This window comes from Epargyreus clarus, unplaced genomic scaffold (assembly GCF_041222505.1).
Source record: "Epargyreus clarus isolate Ecla_fem2 unplaced genomic scaffold, WU_Ecla_fem_2.2 ptg000004l, whole genome shotgun sequence".
In the NCBI taxonomy this organism is placed as follows: Eukaryota; Metazoa; Arthropoda; class Insecta; order Lepidoptera; family Hesperiidae; genus Epargyreus; species Epargyreus clarus.
In genome coordinates, this window is record NW_027332212.1 from 3,775,293 (window position 1) to 3,800,614 (window position 25,322).

At 35.1% G+C, this 25,322-nt stretch overlaps 1 protein-coding gene across 7 annotated transcripts in view; it reads right to left on the reverse strand.

Annotated features, from left to right (window-relative positions):
* Positions 1-25,322, reverse strand: part of pdm3 (POU-domain protein pdm3) — a 203,809-nt gene that overhangs the window by 145,792 nt on the left and 32,695 nt on the right. For all 7 annotated transcript variants that reach the window (XM_073092934.1, XM_073092937.1, XM_073092935.1 and 4 more), the window contains one exon: positions 15,871-15,968. In XM_073092934.1, coding sequence (XP_072949035.1) covers positions 15,871-15,945 — 75 coding nt within the window. In that variant the 5' untranslated portion in view covers positions 15,946-15,968. The remainder of the gene's footprint in view (positions 1-15,870; positions 15,969-25,322) is intronic.

The following is a 25,322-nucleotide window of genomic DNA, read 5'->3' on the forward strand; positions in this document are numbered from 1 at the left end:
AAGGGCTCGCATAGAAAGAACTAATATTACCTTATAGCTATTACCATGGGTATTAAAAGAACCTAAAGTAAAGTATATAATGGGAGCTGGCATGAAGATGCAGGCAAAGCCACACGCGGTACTTATATTTAATATATTAGCACTCGACATAGCGCTCTGCTTCCTAACCCATTCTGAATATTCATTGGAAGGTAATTGGATATCTGTTCTTTTCTTGCACCCTTAATGGTGGTAAAATATAACGTGAAGGATTAATAGGTGGTAGAACTCTACAGATTTTAACTACGACGAGATAACCCTAAATTTGATTATAGTAGAGTTAAGCGTTATTGAGTTCTAGTTCGAAGATATAGTAATGCATTTAAAATACAATTCCAACTTATCCTGGAAAATTATCGCATCCGGGGTCTACCTCGATCTACCACTAAAACTATATGAGTTGATTATGAATGTGACCTATTTCTTGTTAATACATATACATATTTTGCACAATATCTCTTTAAAATATAAACAAACTTATCGTTACACTTATCATATTGTATCCGACTGATATCTGTGATTGAATATTGCTTACAGTGTTAAGCCTGTAAGTAATTTCGTGATTGGTTTAATCGTGCTTAGTCGTGATTCTTCGATCTTTTGATAATGCATCTCTGAACTTGTAAAGCAGGTAGGGCTTTTGTTATGTATCGGTACCTTTTTACGCTTATAGCTATGTAGAGCTTCTGTATTCTTGTTTGACAAATCCGAAGCACTAAACTTAAGAAATTAGATTTAAAGAGTTTAAAGGTAGTTACAAATTATAGTTTAAGGTAAGCCTAGATACCTATTTCTTTTTTTTCGTGTCAAAATAATTTACCGCCTTGGTTTCAGTTATTTGTAAATTATTTAGTAATATTTGCTACACTTATACTTGACTTGGGAAGGAAATGTAACACTTGGATGAAATGTCGACAGAACAACAGCTATTCAGTACTGGTATTTCATAAAAATACTTATATCTCACATAGAACCTTAAAAATATTTTTTTTAGTATTTCAAATTACAATAAAATATAAATGTAATATCAAACAGTAAACGCATAGCGTCCACATCTCACCGCATGCACCACGAGGCCGCAATGTAAGGGCTTAGGTGCAATCCGTCTTAGGAATAAGAGCTACACTCGCACTATAAGCGAATGCGGTGAGGGTTAAACGGGGTCAACTGGACAGTTTTGTTAAAAAGGATTTTGTATACAAGAAAAGAGTAAAATCGCAAAAATATCACTAAAAAGTGTAAGTAAGAAAAAAGAAAATATTTTTATAGAGATTTCAACGGATAAAATTAGCACTAAAAATAATAAGTAAGAAAAAAAATAATATTATGGTGATGTTCGTGCGTAATCCTCGATGTTTGAGTTCATATGCCGTCATGCCCCATATATAAGGATAAACCCTTAGGACATCATTTTTCGTAGAAGTCTGGTAAAATAAATAGCACATGACGCTCTCAGTAATGAGCATACAAAATCGGTTAGTAACAAAGTTCGTCTTGTTTGCTAAACGCACATGGTAGGCTTTTTAAACAATTATAAACTGCAGGAACATTTCCTCAAATAAATTTTCATGGATCGTACTATAAAAAAATCCCAGACGCACGGTATGGCAATATCCATATGACGTATACTACAGAAATGTCCGAGATATTCACTAGAGAAAACCACGAGATCCACATTAAATAAAAAAAATCCCAACGCATTTAATAAGAAACTCCTGAACGCACAATATACCAAAATTCCCACATGCGCCGCACACTAAGAAAATTCTCAAATGTTATTTTTCTTCACGATATTTTCCTTCTCTGACATTGTAAGTTACGAACAATTCCTAATATGCGTATGATTTAGGAAATCTTACGTCTGATTACTTTAAATTCTAAGTCTACGAGCTTTCTGTACGTTGAACGTTTGACCTCTACAAGTTTTTCAAAGGATTTAGATCTTCGTCCGAAATCCCGTTATATTCTCTCCCTGAGTTTATTACGAAATGTATATCCCACATCGAGGTAACCACAACTTGTCACCCCCAAGCTAGGGTTGCTACAAACAAATCGGGCGTCGCAGCCGCGCCAGGGCTGCCCACGAGGACGTGATTGATCAAAGTCGTTTGTCAGGCTCGCGTCGCGTGTTGCCAGCCCTGCGCAATTAGCACGTGATTCTGGACGTCTAATGCCCGAATTTAGTTTTAATTACACCGGTTGCTATGTTACCGATTTTTAATGCCGATTTTGATATCAACTAGAAGTTTAATTTTGATCTTTGCTACGAGAATATGTCAAAAAAAATATTATCATTAAAAAATAAGAATATCTGTTTCTAGCTTTAATCATATTTATTATTACCAATGTAATAACTAGACTCATCAATTCAACTAAATGTTGGACATAAAAATAGACAGCAAAAGATTTTTTTTATTTTACCTATAAACTCCTTTTTTTGTCTCAAGTATATTTTCGAACATAACCGCCCCCTAACCAATCATATAGACTAAAACGTCATTTTGCTAATACCATGTAAAAAAAACTTAAACTTACTAGAGAAATATAACAAAAACAAAACACCACCTGCCTAAGAATATAACCTATGTTATGTTATACCCATCCCTATAGTATACCTTATAGGGAAAAATGATACCTACATATATACATACATACAGTCATAAACATTACCCTCCGTAATCGGGTACAAAATAACAAAACTATATTCTCCTGTTGACAAAGTCTTTAATAAATTTCACAACGAGAAACTTGCCAATCGCACAGAACCTCACGTATTGCAAAAGGACAAGAAAGCATTAATTATCCCATTCTCTCCTAACTCATTAAAATCCGTAATAATCTCAATAGTAAACTTTCAACTTGCAAACGAATGGAATAAGGGCCTCACTTGTAAAAAATCACAAATTGCTAAGAAGGAAATAATTATGCCCTCGACTAAATGTTGGAAAAATACTACTAAAGTGTCTTGAAATCTTAAACATTGGAATGAGTCCATGAACGGAAAAGGGAAGTATTCGTGAGATTGCAAAGATATTGGGTGTAAAGACAGTAGAATGTATCTTGGTTCAAGTGTAGGATAATAACAACAAATACTCTTCATTTGTATACCAAATATAAGAAACATATAAAGTATTATATGAAACAGCATAAAAAGGCGGTCTTATCGCTTAGAAGAGATTTCTTCCAGGATGGAGATAAAGATATATGAAACATAGAGAAGATAGGGTGTGCACATACATAAATACATAACAGACATTTCCTATGTATGGCCTTAGAAAGGTAAATGGGAAAATTAAGAGGGAAATATGTCATGAGGAAGAAGGGATAACTATTAATTTCTGTCTTACGAGTATGTATTGTTGTATTTTTTTTACCAATAACTGACATTGTTGTGTTTGTTATGAACAATTTGGTAAAATAATTATTACATACATAGATAAGATGTTACAATTTAGTTTCAGACGTAAAAATGAATGTAAAATACGAATTAAATTAAACTGACTAAATATGCATAAAAGCATTGCTTAAAGTTTAATGTTAAAACAGATATTTTACAATTTTTAGAAAGCATTTTGTCAAAAGACGATCTAGGGTACTTTTGATAAATTGTAATTAAGATTGGGATTAAGACAGCACAGACCACACGTAAATCAGTCAAAGGATATCTCCATACTCCTGCTACATACATTTCATATTTTTTTCTTTGCATTTCATTTCTTTTAAATATAAATCCTATTCTATCAGCAGCTTATAAATAATCTTCCCAAATTGCGAAACTCGCTCTCAAAGGCCTCATAAAAGCAAAGGAAACACAAAACGCACAAAAACAACAAAAGCCGAATATTTAAACTGTTGAAACCATTCACTTGTAGTATCGGCCGACGAACGAAGACCGAAATAAGTGTAACTAGCCAATAGGGAAGACCTCACGTATTGCAAAAGGACCGAAAGCGACCGGGAAATCGAATGTGTGTCTTTTGATGGGGAATTGCGGGTAAATGCCGGAGATTTTATGAACGCCTCTTTGCCCATCTCTTTGGACGGTTTATTTAGCAATCATAGAGGCTGATGTTCATAATTATTATGTTAGGTTATTAGTGTACACAATATAATGTTTGTGTTGATGTTTCTATATAAAACGTCTACCTTATTCATCATAAATCCATTACTATCCCACTGTTCGGCACGGGTCTCCTCTCAGAATGAGAATGATCAGGACACAGTCCACCTCGCTCACCAAGTGCGTATTGGTAGATTCCACACACCTTTGATATTTGATTTTTTAAGATTTCTCGGGTATGCAGGTTTCCTCACGATGGTTTCCTTCACCGTTAGAACTTGCTCTAATAAACAATTTATAATACGCACATAACTTTCAAGAATCAGAGATGCGTGCTGGGGATTAGAACTTCGGACCCCTCGATTGTAATGCTGCTTTTCAACCACTAGGCTATCACTGCTTTTACTCTACTTTATTATAATTCTAATAATGTTATTTTAGGCATGAAAGAGCGGCTTACATATGAGGCAATCATTTAAGCCTCAGGAGTGGCGACGCATCTTGATTGACGTCAGGTCAGGATTTTATTCTATATGAAATATAAAATGTATAGTGGCAGCATTCGGGGAGCCTTGACCATCAATTCCCGCACAACATCTCAGGGAAATCGGGGCGGCTGAAAATTATTAGGCAATAGCTGAGCCGTTTCCATTTGCTCTCAATATGTAATATTCCAAATTAATTGTTTACTTTACTTGTGTAACTTCTTGAGGCAATAAACCATCATTATTATTATTATTATTCTTATGAAGTTATTAACAGATGAATAAGGGCAACGCGGTTCTAGTTCGAAGGGTTTGGTAATGTACTTTGAAATTCTATCAGAAGAAAAATAAGTCTTATATGAGCACTCTTATGTACAAGAAAGTTGAAATTAAGCGTTTATAGGAAGTCACGTAACTTCCTACTCAACCACATAGATATATCGTTAATTAAGATCTTAAATTCATATGAGATTGAATTACATTTATTGATTTAGATTAATTTAATACGCAGAATAGTACTTCATTTTCTTCACGAGTCCAATTCACACTTGACCAACTTTCGTTAAAACAAAACATCATATTATATTGAGACAGTATACATAAATTAGATACATCTTATCTCCAACTCAGATATGACCGAGGAAAAATTACCTCACAACATTTTCACTATACCTTTGGAAATTTACAAGGCAATTAAAATAAAAAATGGTTTGCATCCCCAGCAGACCACCCCTTTAATTATGATTTTTTGCATTTTTTAATGATAATAAATTTACGTGGCGCCGCGTACGTGCACTTGTTTTTATTTGAGGAGTTGATCGCCTTGACAAAATAGGACGTTTAATTATAGTTCTTTGTTGTACGGATTGTTGTCCACTGCTGGGCTTACGTGTCTTAACGCTTTTATGTGTTGGGCTTTCAGAATGGTTTTGACTTAAAGTGTTTTATGTAATAACAGAAATGAGCATACAGTGAAATTATTTCGGTAGTAGAACGCTTTGTGGTTCGACTTCTGAGGCACACTGCCACACCTTTTTGCCTAATGTCAAGCGCTAAGCGTTGCTACAAGTATGTTTTGGATTTGAAAGGTGTAGTAAGGGAGACGTGTCCCCGAGGGTAGCATGTTTGTAACCGATCTCAGGGAAACCAAAGGGGCAGATACCACTTACCATCAGATGGACTGCTTGCTCGTTTGTTACTTGTATATTATAAAAATGTCTTCCCAAAAATAAAAACCTTTCCCTATCATCACAAACTTCTAAGTAAAATACTCGATCACCACTCCATTTTTATAAAAAAAATATACATGTAACTTCAAAAATTTTGCGGTAATTCGAACCCCGCTCCCATCGTGTGGGTAGTCAAAATTACAACCACAGAGCTTCCACTTTTATTTTTATTTGAAGAGTTGATCACCTTGACTAAATGGGACATTTAATTCTGTTTTTTGCTATTATAAAATTTGAGATTGCATTATAACCGGTTTCTGCAAGCTTAAGTTATCAATGTTAGTGTTGACAGAATATGTTTGCATTTATGATTCATAATAAATATTAAAAATCAAATTAAAAACATATTGCTCATATATTAAATTCAGTAATGATTCGTGCAGCTTTTAAACGTGGGAAAATATTGGTACAAATACTGTTTTTCTGTATGTCTTATGAAGAGCTTGTCATTTTGTAGAGCAACATCATTTGTATCTAGTACTGCATGAAATCAATACTAGATACAAATTATGTCATGTATAGTATGTATCTTATAAAAATATTGTTATAGTGATCATAATCGGTAGACAGTAATACATATCCTAATTTATATATTTATTCCAATTACAAATATGATTATAGTTATTAACATGATTCTATTTTATTATTCATTATTTTTCAAGAAATTACAAATTTCAGTTTAGTAAAGTCGACACCTGGGAAAACAATCAAACTTAATGCATTATCCAATTCATAGGTTATTTCGTTTCAAATTAATTGCCTTTTTATTAATGAAACTTGCAAAAACGAGCGCGAAATCTTTTCAACTGAAGATAAAACTGGGTATAATTTTAAAAACGTTGATACCGACCTGAAAAATTAATTGATCGCGGAGCGCGGATATATTTTTGAATAAACCCCTAATCTAATTAACGTGAACATAACACCCTCTCATTGGTAGCGTTTGAAAGGAGCGCCGATACAAATTGAACGGCAACGGTATCGAAAAAAAGCCCCACCGGTTAATGAAAAAACTACACGCAGCCAATATTTGATGAGAGCCAATTTAAATGTTCGTCCACTTGTAGACATCGCATAGTTCGCTCCCGACTGTACTGTACAGTTGCACATACGGGGGGAGGGGGCAACGCCCGCCGATTCCCGAAAAAAAGAAAAAACGAAGAAAAATAAAAATGGCCGGCCTCGGTGCGCGCGGCAAAAATGCAGATATAATGCCCGTAATAATAATAATAATAGGCGATCGGCCGCCGGACCGCGCCGCCCGCCCCCACCCAATTTTCATTCAAATGTGTTTGCGTTTTTTAAACTATTTTTTTCCCGATATTTTTTCGGGATTTCCATTAGCAATGCGACCGGGATAGTCGCGGGCCGGTCGCGTTGTCTGGCTTCGATGACTCTTTGTTCGCGCCCTTTGTGACTTGCGTTTCGCGGACTTGTCGATTTTATTTCGACTCTGTCAAGGCTATCGTGCCAATTAGCATTTGCGGACACAATAACACTTGTTGTGCATTTTAGAGTGTCTTCCACTTGAAGGGATATGTTGGGGCCTGTTCACATCCCACTTTTGGACTAGCTTTTGTTAACCGGTAGCGTGGGTTTAGTATAATGTACTTACTACTCCGAGTACTTTAGTACAATTTATTAGTCATGCTGCATAGTAGTAGAGTCAGTACTCTACTGGAATCATGGTAGTAGATAATGATTTTCTTTAAGTTGAGATGCATATTAACTACCTATCGGAAAACTTATTATTGCATCTAATTAAGTTATTCCAAGGAAACCCTTATTCCGAGCTGTAACTGTAACTAATGAACGCTTAAGAAATAAATGATTTTTTGGTTCTAATCCAGTGATCCAGTGATCCGGTTCTCCTGTTTCTGTTTTATAACATCAGTGTTTAGCGTTACCTACTGTGTTGTAGTAAGGAAGATAATTAGATATTGCAGTAAACTTGAAGGCTCGCAACGCACCTCTGGCTGATCTCAGGCACCCACATCACCGAAATGCAAAAAAACTGCTTCACAAAACTATACAATTTCAGTAGTAGTTTATACGATAGTCAAGCTATACTAGTTTTACCATCTCTTAACTAGGTTCTAGATTAATGGAAATGACCACGTACCGTTAGGAATCATTGTCGTTTGCTGTTCATTTCCAAAACACTCAGACTAATTTGGAATGCCTTGTGTATCAGCTATACAAGAACCAACTAATTAAAGAAACCATTTTCTACCACAGAAAAATAATCCAAGTAGTTAGTAAGTACGCTCATTAACCGACCTAATTACATTCTTCTGCTGTAATTAAGTATTCAAGGAATGTGGACTGTTCACATTAACTGGACTTTGAAGTCCGCTTTAGTTTGCAATATATCCAAGTTTAAAACAAAGTGCGAATAGTGTGAATAAACCACATTGATATTTGAAATATTTGTATGTAGGAAATGTAAAACCTGAACGAATTTACAAAACATATTGCATTTTGCAACAAATAATGCCTCCATTTTAATTCCTAAACTTTAACAAAATTTCTATCTATGTTTCACAAAATCTTATTACAAAAATCTGGAATAAATTAACTTGAGCATATTAAACTAAGTCCACATGCCGATAAGTGGCGACTGCCACTTATAGGCATCTATAATCAACCCCAGATAGGATTAGAGTCCTACTTGAGGTCGTCCGCATATGTGATGCTTGCCTCTAAGTACTAATGGAACGCCATGCATAAATGCGTCTCACTTACTAAACCCCCCAAAGCAGAGAAAAGCAGCGCTTAGCTAATTATTAGCCAGATTTAGTTGTTACGGTGGAACCCCCAGAGTCGAACCACTAAGGGTTTTATCGCTTAGTCTCCCAGGACCCACCAAGCAGACCCACCAGTGGGTCTGTGAAGACTGATATGTCTCAATGGTCCCACTGGTGGGTCCTGGGAGACTTGTTTGTCTTCCAAGACCCACTATCCTAAATTAAAACCTGCTTAAATTATTAGACCAGTGTATACAATTTTTGAAACCAAAAATATATATATGAAGCCTATTGGAGAAGGACGAGAATATTTTTTTTTTTTTTTTTTTTTTTTTTTTTTTTTTTTTTTTTTTTTTTTTTTTTTTTTTTTTATAATTTAAGAGTAGCAGACGAGCATGCAGTCCACCTGATGGTAAGTGGCTACTGCCGCCCATGGACATCTGTAATCAACCCCAGATAGGATTAGATATTCCTACCTGAGGTCGGCCACAGATGCGCCGCTACCCTTGAGGACTAAGCTGGAACGCCTCGGAAAAGTCTGTCTCCCTTACCACACCCTTCAAACCGGAACACAGCAGCGCTTAACACTGCTGTTATTAGGTAGAAATAGGTGTGGCGGTGGTGCCGCCGGAGTCGAACCACAAAGGGTTCTACCACCTTCAGAATATAACAAATATAAAGGAAAAAATAAATTACGTTTATTTTTCCCTTTATTTTTGAATACCAGAGTTGTAGATTATTAGACTTTAGACTTGTAGTACTGCCGGAAATCGAGACAAACCGATTTGTACCCTTAAAAACTCATCCCCCCAGTCGCTAAGTGTAGCGACCGCAAATCGCCCGTAATTTATTACTACGTTTTTATTAGCTTGACCTGTATGTATGTAACGGAATCTTTGTCCAATTTATTTAAAATTTTGAACAATTATCAAGAACCGATGACAATACATTTTAATAATTTTATCCCATTCTCGTCATCAAGAGATCAGTTTTAAGGATTTTCCTTGTGCGATTTTAGCGTGTTTTTAGTTTTTAAACTATTAATATTTATATCTTTATTTTTGTTATATTTTCTTCCTTTTTCAATAGGTTTCACTGTACTATATATTTTTTTCACATTTTACCTATTTTGAAGCTATCTGCACTGGTCTATATTCACAGTGTTCGAAAATAAAACAATTGATTTTATTTGTCACTGTCATTTTATTTTCATTGATATTTATTTAATTCATAATTATTTTATAAATAAAAATGGATGTATCCGATTCATCGTCACGTTCCAATTCGGAAATTAAGTTTTTACCTAGAAGGGGCGGAACTGTATTGTTATATACTGGGTACCAGTATTATAAAAAAAAAGTATATAAAAATGGGTCCAGTATATGGCAGTGCAGCATGAGAAAAAAGTTCAAATGTAGTGGCTCACTGACAATACAAGAGGTAAGTACGATGTTATTATTAATTTCACGCTGGGGAAATACTGACCAATATCATACTCCTTGTTACCCTTAACATTTTATTTTCATTACTTTAATTGATAATAACTAAGTAGGTTGCCACTGTTATTGGCTATCCAACAGTATTTTACTTAAGACGATTTAGCCCTGGAAGTCGAGAAAAGGGGCGCAGGGTCGTTTTGGAGAGTTAGGGCTGCGGCAGTTTACTGTGAGACACGGACCAGTCACATCTCCAAGGCGAAATTGTTTGTCTGGTCGATCAACAATCGACTAACTCACTTATTTAATTTAAAGTATTATTTTTTTTATTTTTCAGAATCCTCTTTGTGTTTTAAAAAACACTCAACATAGCTCAGACCCACAAGCGCCTTGCAATCCCGATTTAACCAAAAATATAGTGGCGGAAACAATAGAAACGGCAAAAAAATATGTAACAATTTCCACAAGTCCAATACCAAAAATTTTTAAAGAAAAAATTGAAAATCCTATAAAAGATACAGGCTTAAACCTCATAACCAAACCACCCTCGTACGGAAATAAAAAAAGCCTTTTATATAATGCGAGGAAGCAATCACTGGGTGTAACTAAATGTGTATTTAATTACGTGACAGATGTAGAAATTCCTGATAAATTTAGATCCTTTTTGTTAGCCGACTACAGTTGCAACGAAAACCGAATTATGTTATTTTCCGCAAAGGAGTCGAGAGACCTATTTTCTTCGATTAAAGAGGTGTTCTGCGACGGAACATTCTCGAGCTGTCCTACTCCTTTCGTACAGTTATTTACAATGTTTGGTAATTTGGATGATTCTGTCAATAATGTTAATATGGTCCCGCTATGTTATGCGTTACTATGTAACAAAAAAGAAGAAACATACTTTGCCCTTTTCGAAATTCTAAAATCGCAGTTCCCGAATTGGAGACCCACAAAATTTCATGTAGATTTCGAAGTTGCATCTACAAATGCAATACTTAAATCATTTCCTGATGTTTTAGTAAAGAAGTGTTATTACCATATGACGCGTAGTCTCTGGAGGCGGGCTAAGAAATTAGGATTAAATAAAAGAACAGATAAACGTATTGTTGCACTCTGTGGGGTTCTTCCCTTATTGCCAGAGAACATGATACCTGATGGATGGGAATATATTTTATCGCAATTTCCTAGTTCAGAAAAATTAAATAAATTTAAAAATTATATGCAGAGGTACTGGCTAAAAGAAAAAGCATTTATAAGCCAGTGGTGTGTTTATAAAGAACGGCACAGAACGACGAACATTCTGGAAGGCTGGCACTCGAAACTTAATAGGAATATAAACAAAAATTATGTGACTCTGCTAAAACTTTTAAGTTTTTTGCAAAAACAAGGATCGACATTTTCTAAACGGCTACAACGTTATATAGACAGAGATCAATTTATTATTGATACTCAGTTAGAATTAATACGTAATCAAATTACAATTGGACATTTCCTTGAAAAATTAAGATAAGATGTTATTTATAGTATGTAAGTAAAGGTTCACGCGTAGTTTACTATAGTTGTTTTTTTAAGAGGAAATTATTTTTTTAATGTTACTATTTAGCAATAATTAGTGTGAAATAAAGTGAAGTAACCTAAAAGAAAGAGGAAATAATTGTTAGTGTTTGTATTAACAATATGTGAAAGTGAGGCAATAAAGTGAAATATCTATCTAAAGGACATCTAGCAGTAAGGTGAATAAATAAAGGATTATTTTTATTAGCAATAAGTGAAATATGAAGGACATTTTTTTAAATAAGGTGAATAACAAACAAGGTTTTATTTTTTTTGTAAGTAAATAATAATATACGAGTTTTTATTTTATTTTGGAATACTCAAAAAGTTTTTTTATTTCTTAACTAGCTAACCCGGCTAGGTCTGTTTCGCCTAACATTATATGAAAAAGCAGACGTACCCTGCCGTACAGTTACCCTACCTCTACCGCATACTTATATCCTCTAATACACCCTGTAGATTCGTGGTGGGTCTAAGAAGACATAAAATAAAATAGTCTCAATGGTCCCACCGTCTGGTGGGTCCATTGAGACATATCAGTCTTCACAGACCCACTGGTGGGTCTGCTTGGTGGGTCCTGGGAGACTAAGCGGGTTTTATCACCTTTACTTCCTTATCTTAGAGTAGTCCATAATGTTCTTAAAAGGTAACTAAGACATTCAACCTATGCCCAGCATTGGGAGAATAATAAATTGATCGGTCTTAATAATAGGCTCTTTATAACAGCTGATAAGAAATAAGTTATACCACAAACCGGTAACAATAAAAAACGAGCGTCACTATAACCGCACCCTCTCTAAGTTTTGTATTTATCAGCGAGCTTAACGTTTCAATGTCATGGGCAAACGTTTTAGCCACTTGTTTGATTGCACGCGTTGAGATATAAGCGAGCGTCATGGTATGAAACGTAAAGGCATAAGCTCACTTTTAATATAATAAGCGAAATAAATAAAAGTTAAAAATATAAGTAGAATTTTAAAGTTATTAAATAAAAGACATTTCTTACTTTATTTTGCACTGTTAGTGGAATACTGGTAATTAAAGGTAGAGGTAGGTCTGTGATGCATTTTCTATCGATTTAATTTTATAATAGTAAAATAAAAATTTATTAATCAGACACTGTGGATTTAAATTTGGCTCCTCATGTCGGCGGCGGTGGATTTGAACCCCATGGCATGCACCACTTATTTCTGTATGTTATATGCATATGAAAAAAATATATCACTTCCTTTTACCGGGAAAGACAGGCCTCAGATTTTTGTAAAAACGACTAATTGCATATGGCTTCAGACCGACATATCCGTTTAAAAATTTGAATACGCAGAAACTGTAAATACTATATCTTTGCCAGAAAAAACTTCGGATAGCCTAAAAACAGATCTTCTCTACACAATTTTTATTCATTCCAGTGCGAAATTTTCGCTTGATATCGTTTTGATCTCGCTCGCAGTAGCGCAAGTCAGTTACACCCACAAGTAAGTTCGCCCGAACTTGGGGGTGTAAAGCTTTTTAGCGGTTGAACTTATTTTGTAGCGCTTTCACCGAGTCAACTGAGCTAACTGCTAGCTCGAATTAGCCTTTCAAATAAAAACGTGAACTGTTTAAGAAAAATTATAAGTTTTAATTGAATGGTCTTTCGCACTTTGTAATTTTGGTCTTCGTTTTGTGTTTAAGAATGATTTTAGTTATCGGCGTAAATATCATGTGAAATATTTGTTATCAATGTTTTTCATATTTTTAAACAAATTTATAGAGACAGTGATGCCGAGAAATTTCTAGGTTTGTTTGTCTCTTAGACACATGCAAATAAATAAATGTAAATTAATTAAATTTTTTGGGGTATAATGTGTGTATGATGTGTTCTTGTATGAGATAAGAGCATAAATAATAGTTTAAATTAATATCTATCATAATAAGTAATAGCCATATTCATTATTTTGTAATACAATACTTTACTAACAAATAAATAAGCAAGTCGTAACTCATACTTTAAACCGAGTTTTCGATAAATATATCTCTAACGCGTTTCTAAACAAGAATTCTATTTTGTTAAAAGTTCCTCCCACGATGAACGGTATATTGCCACTACTGCCAAACATCGGAACTATAAATCGTCGTCCAATCGATGCCAAGATCGTAAACAGGATTACTTGAGTGGAAAGTAAGGAGAAAAGTTGGATGTGTTTCAGCATTAGACATTATTTTTATTCAGTGTAATATCATTATTAAGATTATTTACATGAAGAAATTATTTATAGATTTCCTGTAAATTTTCTTAATGATGAAAATAAAAAGTTTTTATAATAATACCAATTTTTTTTTTTTTTTGTAATACTTTAAGCAAATAAATATACATAATATTATTTTGGTTTAATTAAATTGTGTTACATTAACATCATTACATATTCGTTTCTTTAAAAAAAATAAAGAATTGAATTTATATTTTTAAAATATTTTTCCTTATAACGTTGCAATAAACATAATTACAACATTTCACAATCGTAAAGATAATGGGCATGTTCCATAAATATTAAAAATTCGACGACGTTCCCCGCATTGCTTTTTAAATTTGCCGCGAAACAACGAACACGTGTTTAAGTCGTCGGTAACATGCATTCCGTGCAAATAGACGAGTCGTAACGCGGAGACCTCTACACGACACGACGTCCAATTCAAACTCGGCCGGACCGCGCGATAATTAACATAATGCACTTTTTCTCCTTTTTGCACTTCCGTTTGACACTCCATCACTCATGGAAATTCCATTTCAATGCTGCCAGGGGTAGGGGGGCGGGGTGGTCTTTGCATCCGCGCAATGGACATGGCGGTTTTGGGGAGAGGGTGGACGAAAAAAAGATTGTTAAAAAGCTGCCCCCAACGCGGCAGTGTGAGTGCGTACGGGTAAAAAAGCGCTTACTAATCGATACTATAGATTCTGAGGCAAGTAGGTTGCGCCGGTACCACGGCGATTGGTCGGCCGGATCGTTTCCCATTTTTTTCGGAGGCTCTCTAACGAAGCGGTGGATGTTTAGGTTCTCGCAATCGCGAGGACCTTTTGAGCGCTGTTCTTTTTACCCCTAACTCTACGGTCAACACTTGAAAATTAAGCGCGCTTATTCTCACTTAACTTTGTCCTTGTTTGCGCCCAATTTTTAGTCACACGCCGAAGAAACAAAGGTTTAGGGATTTTGGGTCAACGGATTGGCGTTTGTTTCAAACTTTTAATTAGTGTGACTGCGAAGTTTGCGTTATTCTCATATTTGTTTTTGATACGAAATAGCTATGGTTGCTAAGAAGTTATGAGTGTTGGTACAGCCCTTCGTGCATAGACTGCAGCGGCATCTACATATCTCGGCTGCTATCTCTGCTCAATATCAGCATTGTTAATGACTGGTGTACTTAGAAGAATGTGATAACATGATACGCATATGAGATGATCCAAATTAATCCTCAGTATAACAACGCGTCTAATCTAAGATAGGAATGAAATTTCTTTAGAGTTAGAATTGATTACATGTATCCATGATCGACGGCGACCACTGCACACCTTCAGGTAGGTAGCATAGTTTATACTGAAATATTTGTATTGATTTGGGTTTTGGTGAAATACGTCAGTATAACTAAATGAAATAAATGAAATACTAATGGGTGCTTTCCCCCAAACATTGAAACCAGGCCACAAGAATGGGTTTTTCGGGTATCTTTCTGCATATACCCTCAGACAACCTGACTTACTTATAAAATATAATATAATTCCCAGTAAAATGTTTTTAAAGCTAAAGATCTTAAGATTGTACGTAATAAGTGGGTCGCTAATAAAGCGGAGAGGCCGCTAAGTAAGGCTCACCTCATTCTTCAGCTGAAGGCTCTCAGCCAGAACCTACTTTTACTCTGACAACTAACAAAATACCTCTGTATTTTATTATACGATGTTACTCTTCTTTTAATTTAGTCATCAATTTTTGGTACTAGTACCTACCACGGAGATCTTTTCTAAGTTTAATCGATTTATGTTTGTACTGTTAGCACGGTGACGACTTACTTATACCATATTCGTTTTAACTTAGTTTTTAACTACTGCCAATTTTTTTCTTTTTGTACATATTTTTGACAAGAACATTGTTAGCATTACTCAATCAACACTGAGACTTGATACGTTGCTACTTGCTACCACTAAGGACTAAGTTGAAACGCCTAGTATAAATATGTCTCCTTGCCACACTCTTCCAACCTTCACAGCAGCGTTTAACTGCTTATTAGGCAGATAAAGACGTAACGGTGGTATCTTCGAAACCACAAAGGGTTAGCTCATGTGCTACTTACCTCATGCTTGAGGTTGATAGGCTCTTGCTGCGGCCGAGGCGGCGAGTGCCGGCCCCCCTCCGCGCCCTCCAACATATCAGCCTCGCATCCCGACTCGTCTGGAACAAATTAAAAAATAAATTAATAATATTAGACACATCACTAGTTCAACGTCTCAGCACTAGCTGTCATGTAGACAGATTTGGCGCGCTTTTTGTTGAAAAACAATATGGTGGATTCATAGGTTTAAATAATTATTGCCAAATTATTTAATACTAGCCGCTTACCGGGCTCAGAATACCAAACGAACAGGTCCACCAGGTGACCAGCTCAATGTCTTCGAAATATATGTCAAATTCCGTCTGCTAGAACTTGATAAGATCATTTCTACAAGTAACATACGTATGAGAAAACAAGCCACTCTAATTTATAACTAGTAAAGTCAAAAAGGTTTTAGACACATCCACATTCTATTATAAATAATCCACTGGTTACAGTAACTCAAGTATCTTAAAACAACATCTTCTTGACATTCTCCTGAAATGAGCAAAATCTTAAAAGACACATGAAGACTTTCTTCCAATGTTTAGAGTAACAGATTTACACTTTAATAAATTGTTATAATCAAACAATTCAGGTGTATCTATTTCACAGAAACATTTAAACCAGCTTCATAGATCAGTCAACGCAATAAATATAATCACACCCTTATAAGCCTAACATTTGCTTCCCTTTCGGCACGCATCCTTCCCCCACACGTTCTTGGTCGACCGCAAAACAAATGACGCGACAAATTCAACAGAGGTAACGGCAGTTTTAATTTTAACCCGTTAAATGCGTCGGAAAACCATTTCATATCGTCTAAAGTATTTAAAAATATATATGTCCTAATTTTTCTAATCAACTTAAGTACAAAAAAATCTTAGAAAACACTTTGAACATTGATTTTGCGGGTCACTGTTTTATTTATCCAACTACTTATATAAAAAAGATGGTAAAAATAGTATTGTTTTTTCTATTTTTAACGTATCACTAAAAATTGTTCTGCCTTCTTAACGTAAAAAATATTGAACTAGAAGCTTTCATCCGTTATGAAGCCTACTGTATGTTGTCTAAGGAACCCCTGTGTAAAATTGTGTGTGTCTAGGTGGGCTGGTTTTAGCTGTGCGTTATTTGCCGGTGTCAGAGGTTTAATAATTAGAAGATTTTACTTAAACTTTTTTCAAAATTAGACCGATCGCTTTATCCTGTATGCTGCCAATCAGTCAGTATTAGATTACTGTAAAGTATATAATATGTACAATATCTCTTTTTAAATATCTACGTAATACATATTACCTACTTAGAAATATATTTTTTCAGGTACCTCACGTACGATTTACTTTGTCCAACTGTACTTGTTAACCATGAGACGCATAACGCAATGTCGTAGATCAGTGAACGCAATAAAAACAAACCCGACTGATCCTTCACACATTCTCGGCCGACCGCAAAACATTTGACGGCGAACCCAACAAAAGAAAGCAGACCTGACCCGCTCAACCCGCGTCGGGAAATAGGTCAAGACCCGGAGTCTGTCGGAATTCGGAAGGAAAATTCCCGGCTATTTACCTGAGGGGCGACTTCACGGCCCGTGACGTCGTGTGAAAGAATCCGGGGGTGTGTTCGGTGTTATCGGATATACTTTCACGAATGTTTTGGTTTCTAAATTTGTGTTGTGTTTGCTGCGTAATTTCATGTTGTTTGTAATTGATGTGAAGATCTTATGAAACATTTATACCGACGTACTGTACCTTATTAACTTCTTATTTTGACGATAATTTCATGTTGTTCGTAAAAGATGTCTAAATCTTGTAAAAGATTTATATCAACGGACTTTATACCGCTCTAACACAGAGTTCCGGGTTCGATCCCCGGCCAGACAGAAGTCTTAATAATGCATTTAGATTCTGTGTGGATCTCGGTGTTAGTGTATTCGTATTTGTGTGTCCCTAGCATCCAGGATGCAAGAAATCGTAGTATGGAGGTGTGATTATAGTAAGTGTCTTTTCTTCTTTTTCATAGTGTTTTATAGCTTAATCCGGGCCAAGACGCATGTAATTTTGCACAGTATTCCTTATATTTGTCTAACATACAAGTGAACAGATTGAGCACCAAGAAAAGGTTTTGGATAATGAATCCTTTAAGATAAATCTGAGATGAAAATAGACTTATTATCATTCATCGATTTGTTCCTTTTATTCTCAGAAAACCTTTTGGTATGAGACCCATATCATAAGGGGGCATAAAGAATAATTACTTCGCTATCTTGGAGTATCTGTCATACTGGATTAAGAATGACGTCACTAAACTAATCATGCATCGCAAACCAAATATGTATACAAAATTTCAGCCCAATCTCTTGTTTAAATTTTACTTGCAGATAACTCTCACATACCTACATACAAACTAAAGCAAGTTAAATAAAATCTTATAAAAGACAACACTGCTAAGTTTTCTCCGTAGGCTTAACATGTGTGATACAAGTGAATAAAATTGAATCCGCATCTGATTCCGTATAACCCCGCAGTTATTCCCTTCCAATGAACACCAATCTGCTTATCCATTTAGTTAGCTTTTCAGTAGAACCGCCCAGATATAACGAGATTCTCAGAAGCGTATTAGTCGGTAGTTAGTATAGTTACTATGGTTTAGAATATCAGATTTGACTATCGGATGCTATTATTGGTAGTAAAATTGAAGTAGAATTCCTCTCTATCATACCATACAAATTTACCTTATGGTTAGTGGTCATTGACCCTCATGGACATCTGAAAACCAATCCATGTGAAATAGGCGTTTTACCTGAAATCGATCACTGATGCGTTGCATTCCCGGAGACTAAGATGCTTATGTCATATGTAATTCACCTGATATTTACAATGTTCCATCGAAACGCAAGAACTATTTCACGTGTAATAAGTCTGATGGTCGTATTTTATTATGTAGTACGGGTAGTCACCATATGCGTTTTTCACGGCGAAACTGCGATGGCGGGGAGTAACCGTTGACAAGTACTAGTTGTAGATTAATCTATGTACCCTACGTCTAGTCCGTTTTTCGTTTCTAGATTCCATATCACGACACACAACACTAATAGTATCTTTACGCACCGTACTTTGTACTATTCGTGACTTGCATAAATTGCAGTTTCGCCGTGACCACGATACATGCAACTGGGTTGATATATCGGCAATAAAGAAATTTAAAAACGCATACTCGTATCGTGAGTACCCGTTACATAATATAATGTCTCAATTTCGCGATAATTTTAGTCTAAAATCATATGATGGTCGTATCTCCCTTGTCGGAATCTCTCAACGCTGGTAGACTTTATGGACAAACGTTTGTATAGATTTAGAGCCATTCTACATCATGTCATAGGTCTCCCGTGACGTACCTCAGAAAATAGTCACGATCATTCTTAAACCCTTAATCCACCCTACAATTTGTTACCGTAGTTCTCCTCGAATGCTTAGAGTTCTTTTCCTCGTAAGATTTTTAATAGAACTCAAATGTCTCGAACATGGTCTAAAATCAATATGACAAACGTTAACTTTTGTTATCAAGTGTCGTTATTACTTCTTAATTAGCTAAAACAAAACCGTAATCAAAGCCTGGACACAACAGATATAAACGAAATTGTTACAAGCCTACAAGAGCACAGCAAAGCCAGCCGAAAATAAACCCTATCGGTCTTACGGAGTAAGACAACGATCATTGTACAAACAGCGGGGCTAAGCATTGTGAGCTGATGCCAAAACGTAGCCGTCGAATATGATTGCTCCTAATGCGGGGGTGGGGTGGGGTGGGGTGCGTTCGCCGTGTTTCTGACCGAGCAGTAAGTCTGGCTTAATCCTATCGGAAACGCGGGCCCCCATTGAAGATCGGGAAGGACGCACGCTGGATACAGATCGGGTGATATATCTCGGGATATCCGAGTTTAGGATTCGAGCTAGCTTAATAGCAGGGTCAGTTGAGGTAAGTGTAGCAAATATTTATATTTTATTTTTGTATTAAAGGGGTCTAATTTTTATGAATATTTTATGAATGGATGCATCAAAGAAATCATATTCATGTTGTAAATTATGTAAATAAATGTTCTATTGTTGTTTCTTGTGACCTATCATATTTTCAACAACCATGCAAATGAAATAAAATGAAATTAAAAATAATAACACTTACAAAACAATAGATTATAACGGTTTTTGTATCGAGAGACTGAACTTTGAGGAGCGAAGCATATAAAAATAATAATTGATTTATTGGGAGGAACCCCAATAATACTGAGGATTTTTGCGCAAATTTGAGCAATCATGCACGGAAATGCATACGGACCGAGATATATATCGAATCTATAAATAAATTTACATATTCATTTTCATTTGTAATAATCTTAAATTATTTTGAAGTTACATTTAAACTGTTGTTATAAAACAATTATATATAACAAATTAGGATTGTAAAAGGTCATAGTTTCATAATATCTATTACAGAATGTCCTCAGGCAATAAATATGATTTAGTAATCATACTTGATACCTTGCAACATTGACAATATAATATTTAAAGGCAATTAAATGTTACTGAAATACAGCAAATTTAAATAACTAATAAATATATACGTTTTTTTTTTAATTTAGGTATAGCTACATAATCATTATCATCGATTTTACAATCCCACTGCTGGGCGCGGGTCTCCTCACAAAATGAGAATGATTAGACCTCAGTCAACCGCGTTGTCCAAGTCTGAATTGGTAGACTTCATACCTTTGAAAACATTTTTTGACTTACATTTGACATTTATCAAAACGTATACAGTACTCAAAGTACTGTGAAAATCTTCCAAAACCCCAGCTGTCAATGAGCAAAGCATCGCGATAGCCTTCCATCAAGGTAAAACCGTCGGACTTATCCGCGCTCCGTCCGCCCTGTGTAGCCGCACTGCATCTAGGCGAAGGGGGGACATTACAAATTAATAGCACAAAGACCGGCCGCAGATCGCCGCTGCGAAAATTTACAGGCACCAGACACTTATACTGCTCTACAGAGTATAAAGGCAAGGCTTATACGCTATACGTTAAGGCGACATGTCGAACTGCGCTGTGAATATATTTTCGATGGTATCAATACGGTGTTGGTGTTTGTTTTAGGGTATTATTTGATTCTCGTACAATGTGTATAGAGTAAGATATATTATAGACAGCAAAGCTAAGGTTAAGTATATGTCTACCCACCGTCATCATCAATGCTGGGCAGAGGTCTTATCTCAGAATGAAAACATTTCTTCTCCTTCATTTATAAAGTAAGTGATAATTTTTAAAATACGCACATAACTTTGAAAAAAGAAGTGCATGCCTGGGATTTGAACCTCGGACCCCTCGATTGGGAGGCCGCGTTTTAACCATCAGGCTATCTCGGCGTATTACTATGTCTCTACCCGCAGGTCATTATTTCAATCTGTTCAATGGATCCTGGTTCGATTCCGGGCTCTAACCGACGTTATAATAAGATGTCGACTTGATGGCTGCTATATATGCTTTACTTGTAGAGGTTTAGAGTTCGATTCCGGGCTCTTAAGTGAATTAAATTGTCTAGTCTAGGCCTGGGAATTTATGCAGACATCGTTTATCAAGAATGTTGTGCTTTGATAAGTAATTTTCGATATAAATTATCCTCCTGTTTGGTTCTATAGAATATATTTGATTGTCAAATGTATTTCTTAATTGTATGTTGTTGTTATTATAATATTCGCGGAATATTTGGTGACGGTTACAATAAATCAGGTTTAAAATATTTGTAACTAACACATTATGAAATCGGATCGCGTGAAATTGATTTGTAAGAAATTAATAACATACACATACACACGATACTAAAATAGCCGCAAATAATTTCCATTAAAACTAACATTAGTAATCTTAAAAATATTTTATTTAATTATTAATGCTCCTAAAATAAATTAGAATCAATTAAATATATCAACAAAATACAGAATCAAAATACGTATTTATGTAAAAATATTATTTTTTAATTTCGTTCTTTAAAAGAATTAAAGACATAATATAATGAAATTTAATTACAATTTATCTTCAAGATTTTATTTTAATCTTCAATACACATCAACCACTGGGGACCACCTTGTTTCGTCTTAGAATTTCTGTGATATGCACCAATACTTCTTATTAACAGAATTACCATTAAGCGCACGGTCTATTTGTACCGCTAGCTGACAAGAATGTAATTAGTTTTTAGGGTTCCGTACCCAAAGAGTTAAAAATACTATACTAAGACTTCGCTGTCTGTCCGTCTGTCACAGGGCTCTATCTCTGGAACCGTAACAAGTAGACACTTGATATTTTTACAGAGGATGCATAACGGTGGCCGCTTTAACAGCAAATACTAAAGATATGAAAGTTAAAAATGGGGATGGGGAAAGGGGTCGCCATACAAGAAACCGCTATTTCTCGACGTTTTTAGCTTTATCTATTGAACCGTAATAGGTACACAGTTCAAATTTTCACGATGTATTTACTTCAGTGACTGCTATAATAATAAATACTAAAAATAAAAAAATATGAAAGTATTGGTGGTACGGAACCCTCCATATGCGAGTTCGACTCGTACTTGGCCAATTATTTTTTTGGTTAGTTAGTTATTATTTTTAACCGCAAATACCGATGTTTGTAAGTGAGGCGGCAATGTTTGTTAATCCTTTTAAGGGATATTAATGTATGTTTAAGTGATATACAGTAAGTAGGGCAGCTGATGCTTCGATGAATGTCTAGTAGCTTTAATATGTTCTAATTAGAAACGATGTCTGCGCTACGTTCGTTGTTCTGTAACTAAATGGTTTTTAGTTGAATAAAATATATATTGTATCCGTGAAACATAAATTATAACGAATTAAATAGGGTATGACAATTGTTAAGAACATTTACGTGTATTCATTTATATAAAATAACAATTGTAAAAGGGTTACGCAAAAAAGGTTAGGAACATTTTTTTACTTTGTATACCTTTTTGTTTTGTTCGTTAACGTTTGATGAGTTTAATGTACTTACGTCGACAAGTTTATTTCAGGCAAAAAATAAATTTATAAAATAATGATGATGATTTTGGTTAAATTTCGACCACTAGCTAAATATTGTGAAACTCGTAATTTGAAAATATTATAAAAATATTATTTATTGTCTGTTTGGATTGTCTATGAAAAAATATATCTATCTTATATTTTATATCTTGTTGTAATTATTACTAAAATATCAAAGAAAAATGTAAAGTTAAAAAAATATACTTAATATATATTTATGTTTTACACCCCTTCTTCATGTACATTAATCAGACACGCGAAATTCACATAAATATTTATTTGTATGTAGATAAAGATAAAAATAAAGATAGAAGATAAAAAATGTATCGCTTTTTAACTAATAAACGCGATCGCTACGAATGATAACACAAATTCAATGTCACTCTTATCTATTCACACGATTTTATACGAAACACACGATTTGACAAAACAGTTGCTATCAAACATTACCCCCTACCCTACATTTGCCGGCCACCCCTTCATATATCACCCTCCCGGCGTACCACTAACTGTATGATTTGTATTTGCAATGCAATGTCAACCATCCATAGAACATGTCTTGACGTGATCTTCTGCAAAAGTATTATAACATGTTTGACGTCTAACGTCGTCTTCTGCAAAAGTATTATAACATGTTTGACGTCTAACGTCGTCTTCTGCAAAAGTATTATAACATGTCCAACGTCTAACGTCGTCTTCTCAAAAGTATTATAACATGTTTGACGTCTAACGTCGTCTTCTGCAAAAGTATTATAACATGTTTGACGTCTAACGTCGTCTTCTGCAAAAGTATTATAACATGTTTGACGTCTAACGTCGTCTTCTGCAAAAGTATTATAACATGTTTGACGTCTAACGTCGTCTTCTGCTAAAGTATTATAACATGTCTAAAAATCAATTGTGTTTTCTTACGTCTTTTAGCATGCCCTATAACGATTTCTGTCATCTGCAGTATTTTTGCACTTATCTGCAGTGTTAAACTTACTTTTAGCATGTTTTATCGTCAATTGTTTCTTCTTAAGTCTTTTAGAATGCCCTATAATCATTTTTGTCTCTTTCAGGATATAAGCATATCTTAAAGATAATTGTGTATTACGAAGACTTGTAGCGTATCTTAACGTAAATTGTAAAGTCTTTTAGTATAGCCTATAAAGATGTGTGTCTCTTTGGGATGGAGGAAGCATTCAGGTATTACAACAAAGTCACAGTTCATCATAGACATCATCATCATCATCAACCAATTATTGTTCCACTGCTGGGCACGGGTTACCTTTCAGAATGAGAAGGATTAGGCCATAGTCCACCGTGCTGACCAAGTGCGTATTGGTAGACTTCATATACCTTTGAGCTTTTTTTTTATAAAAACTCTTAGGTATGCAGGTTTCCTCGCGATGTTTTCCTTCACCGTTTTAGCAAGTGATAATTAATTTCTAATACGCACATAATTTTGAAAAATCAGAGGTGCGTGCCTGGAATTGGAACCTCGGACCCCTCGATCGAAAGACCGAGTTTCTTAACCACTAGGCTATCACTACTATTTATCATCATAGACATAGTCATAATAGATAGACGCCACATATTCAAATCAGCTCAACCATTAGATTTATACTACTGCTATAAAGTAGAAATATCTTTAATCCTAATTACGTTGAACCAGATATCTCTTACTATAAGTTCCTTAAAACTGAATGACGAAAATAATACATCACATTCAAATATTTTGTTTCAAATATTTACCTGGACAGTACATTTATTGGTTAGTTCTCTATTATAAAACAATGTTATCAACAATCAGTACCCTACATTTGACTGTTCACCCCTCTCAATGCCTCCCTTTCAACGATAACGTTCGTACGTACGCTTTTTGCACACAGCCCCATAACAGGATTCCCCGTGTCGTAGATGTAAACACACACATGGATGAGTGTATAAACACCCAGACCCAGAATAGACATCTAAATACCTAATACAGATTTATATCTAGCTAGGGTTCGAACTTGAAGCCTCTGGTTACATCATGAGGGCTATGTTCCGAATTCTGATGCCATTAAAACAATTCTGTCGCAATTCTGGGGACTTTTCTCATAGAATAAGAAGTGTCCATAAATAGTTCCTCATACAATATAGTCTTCAGCTAAGTGCGAATTAGAGATTTCTCAATTTTAATACTTTTTGGAGACCTGAAAGGCCGCTATAACAATGGTTATGTTAACTAAATGATCATTAGTTTCTTCAACGAGATCTCTAAAAACCATCCGATACTGATATGATATGTGCCACTTTGTAATAATTATTAACATACAGACTGAGTTATTTTAAGTATATTTTGTAATATATTAGGG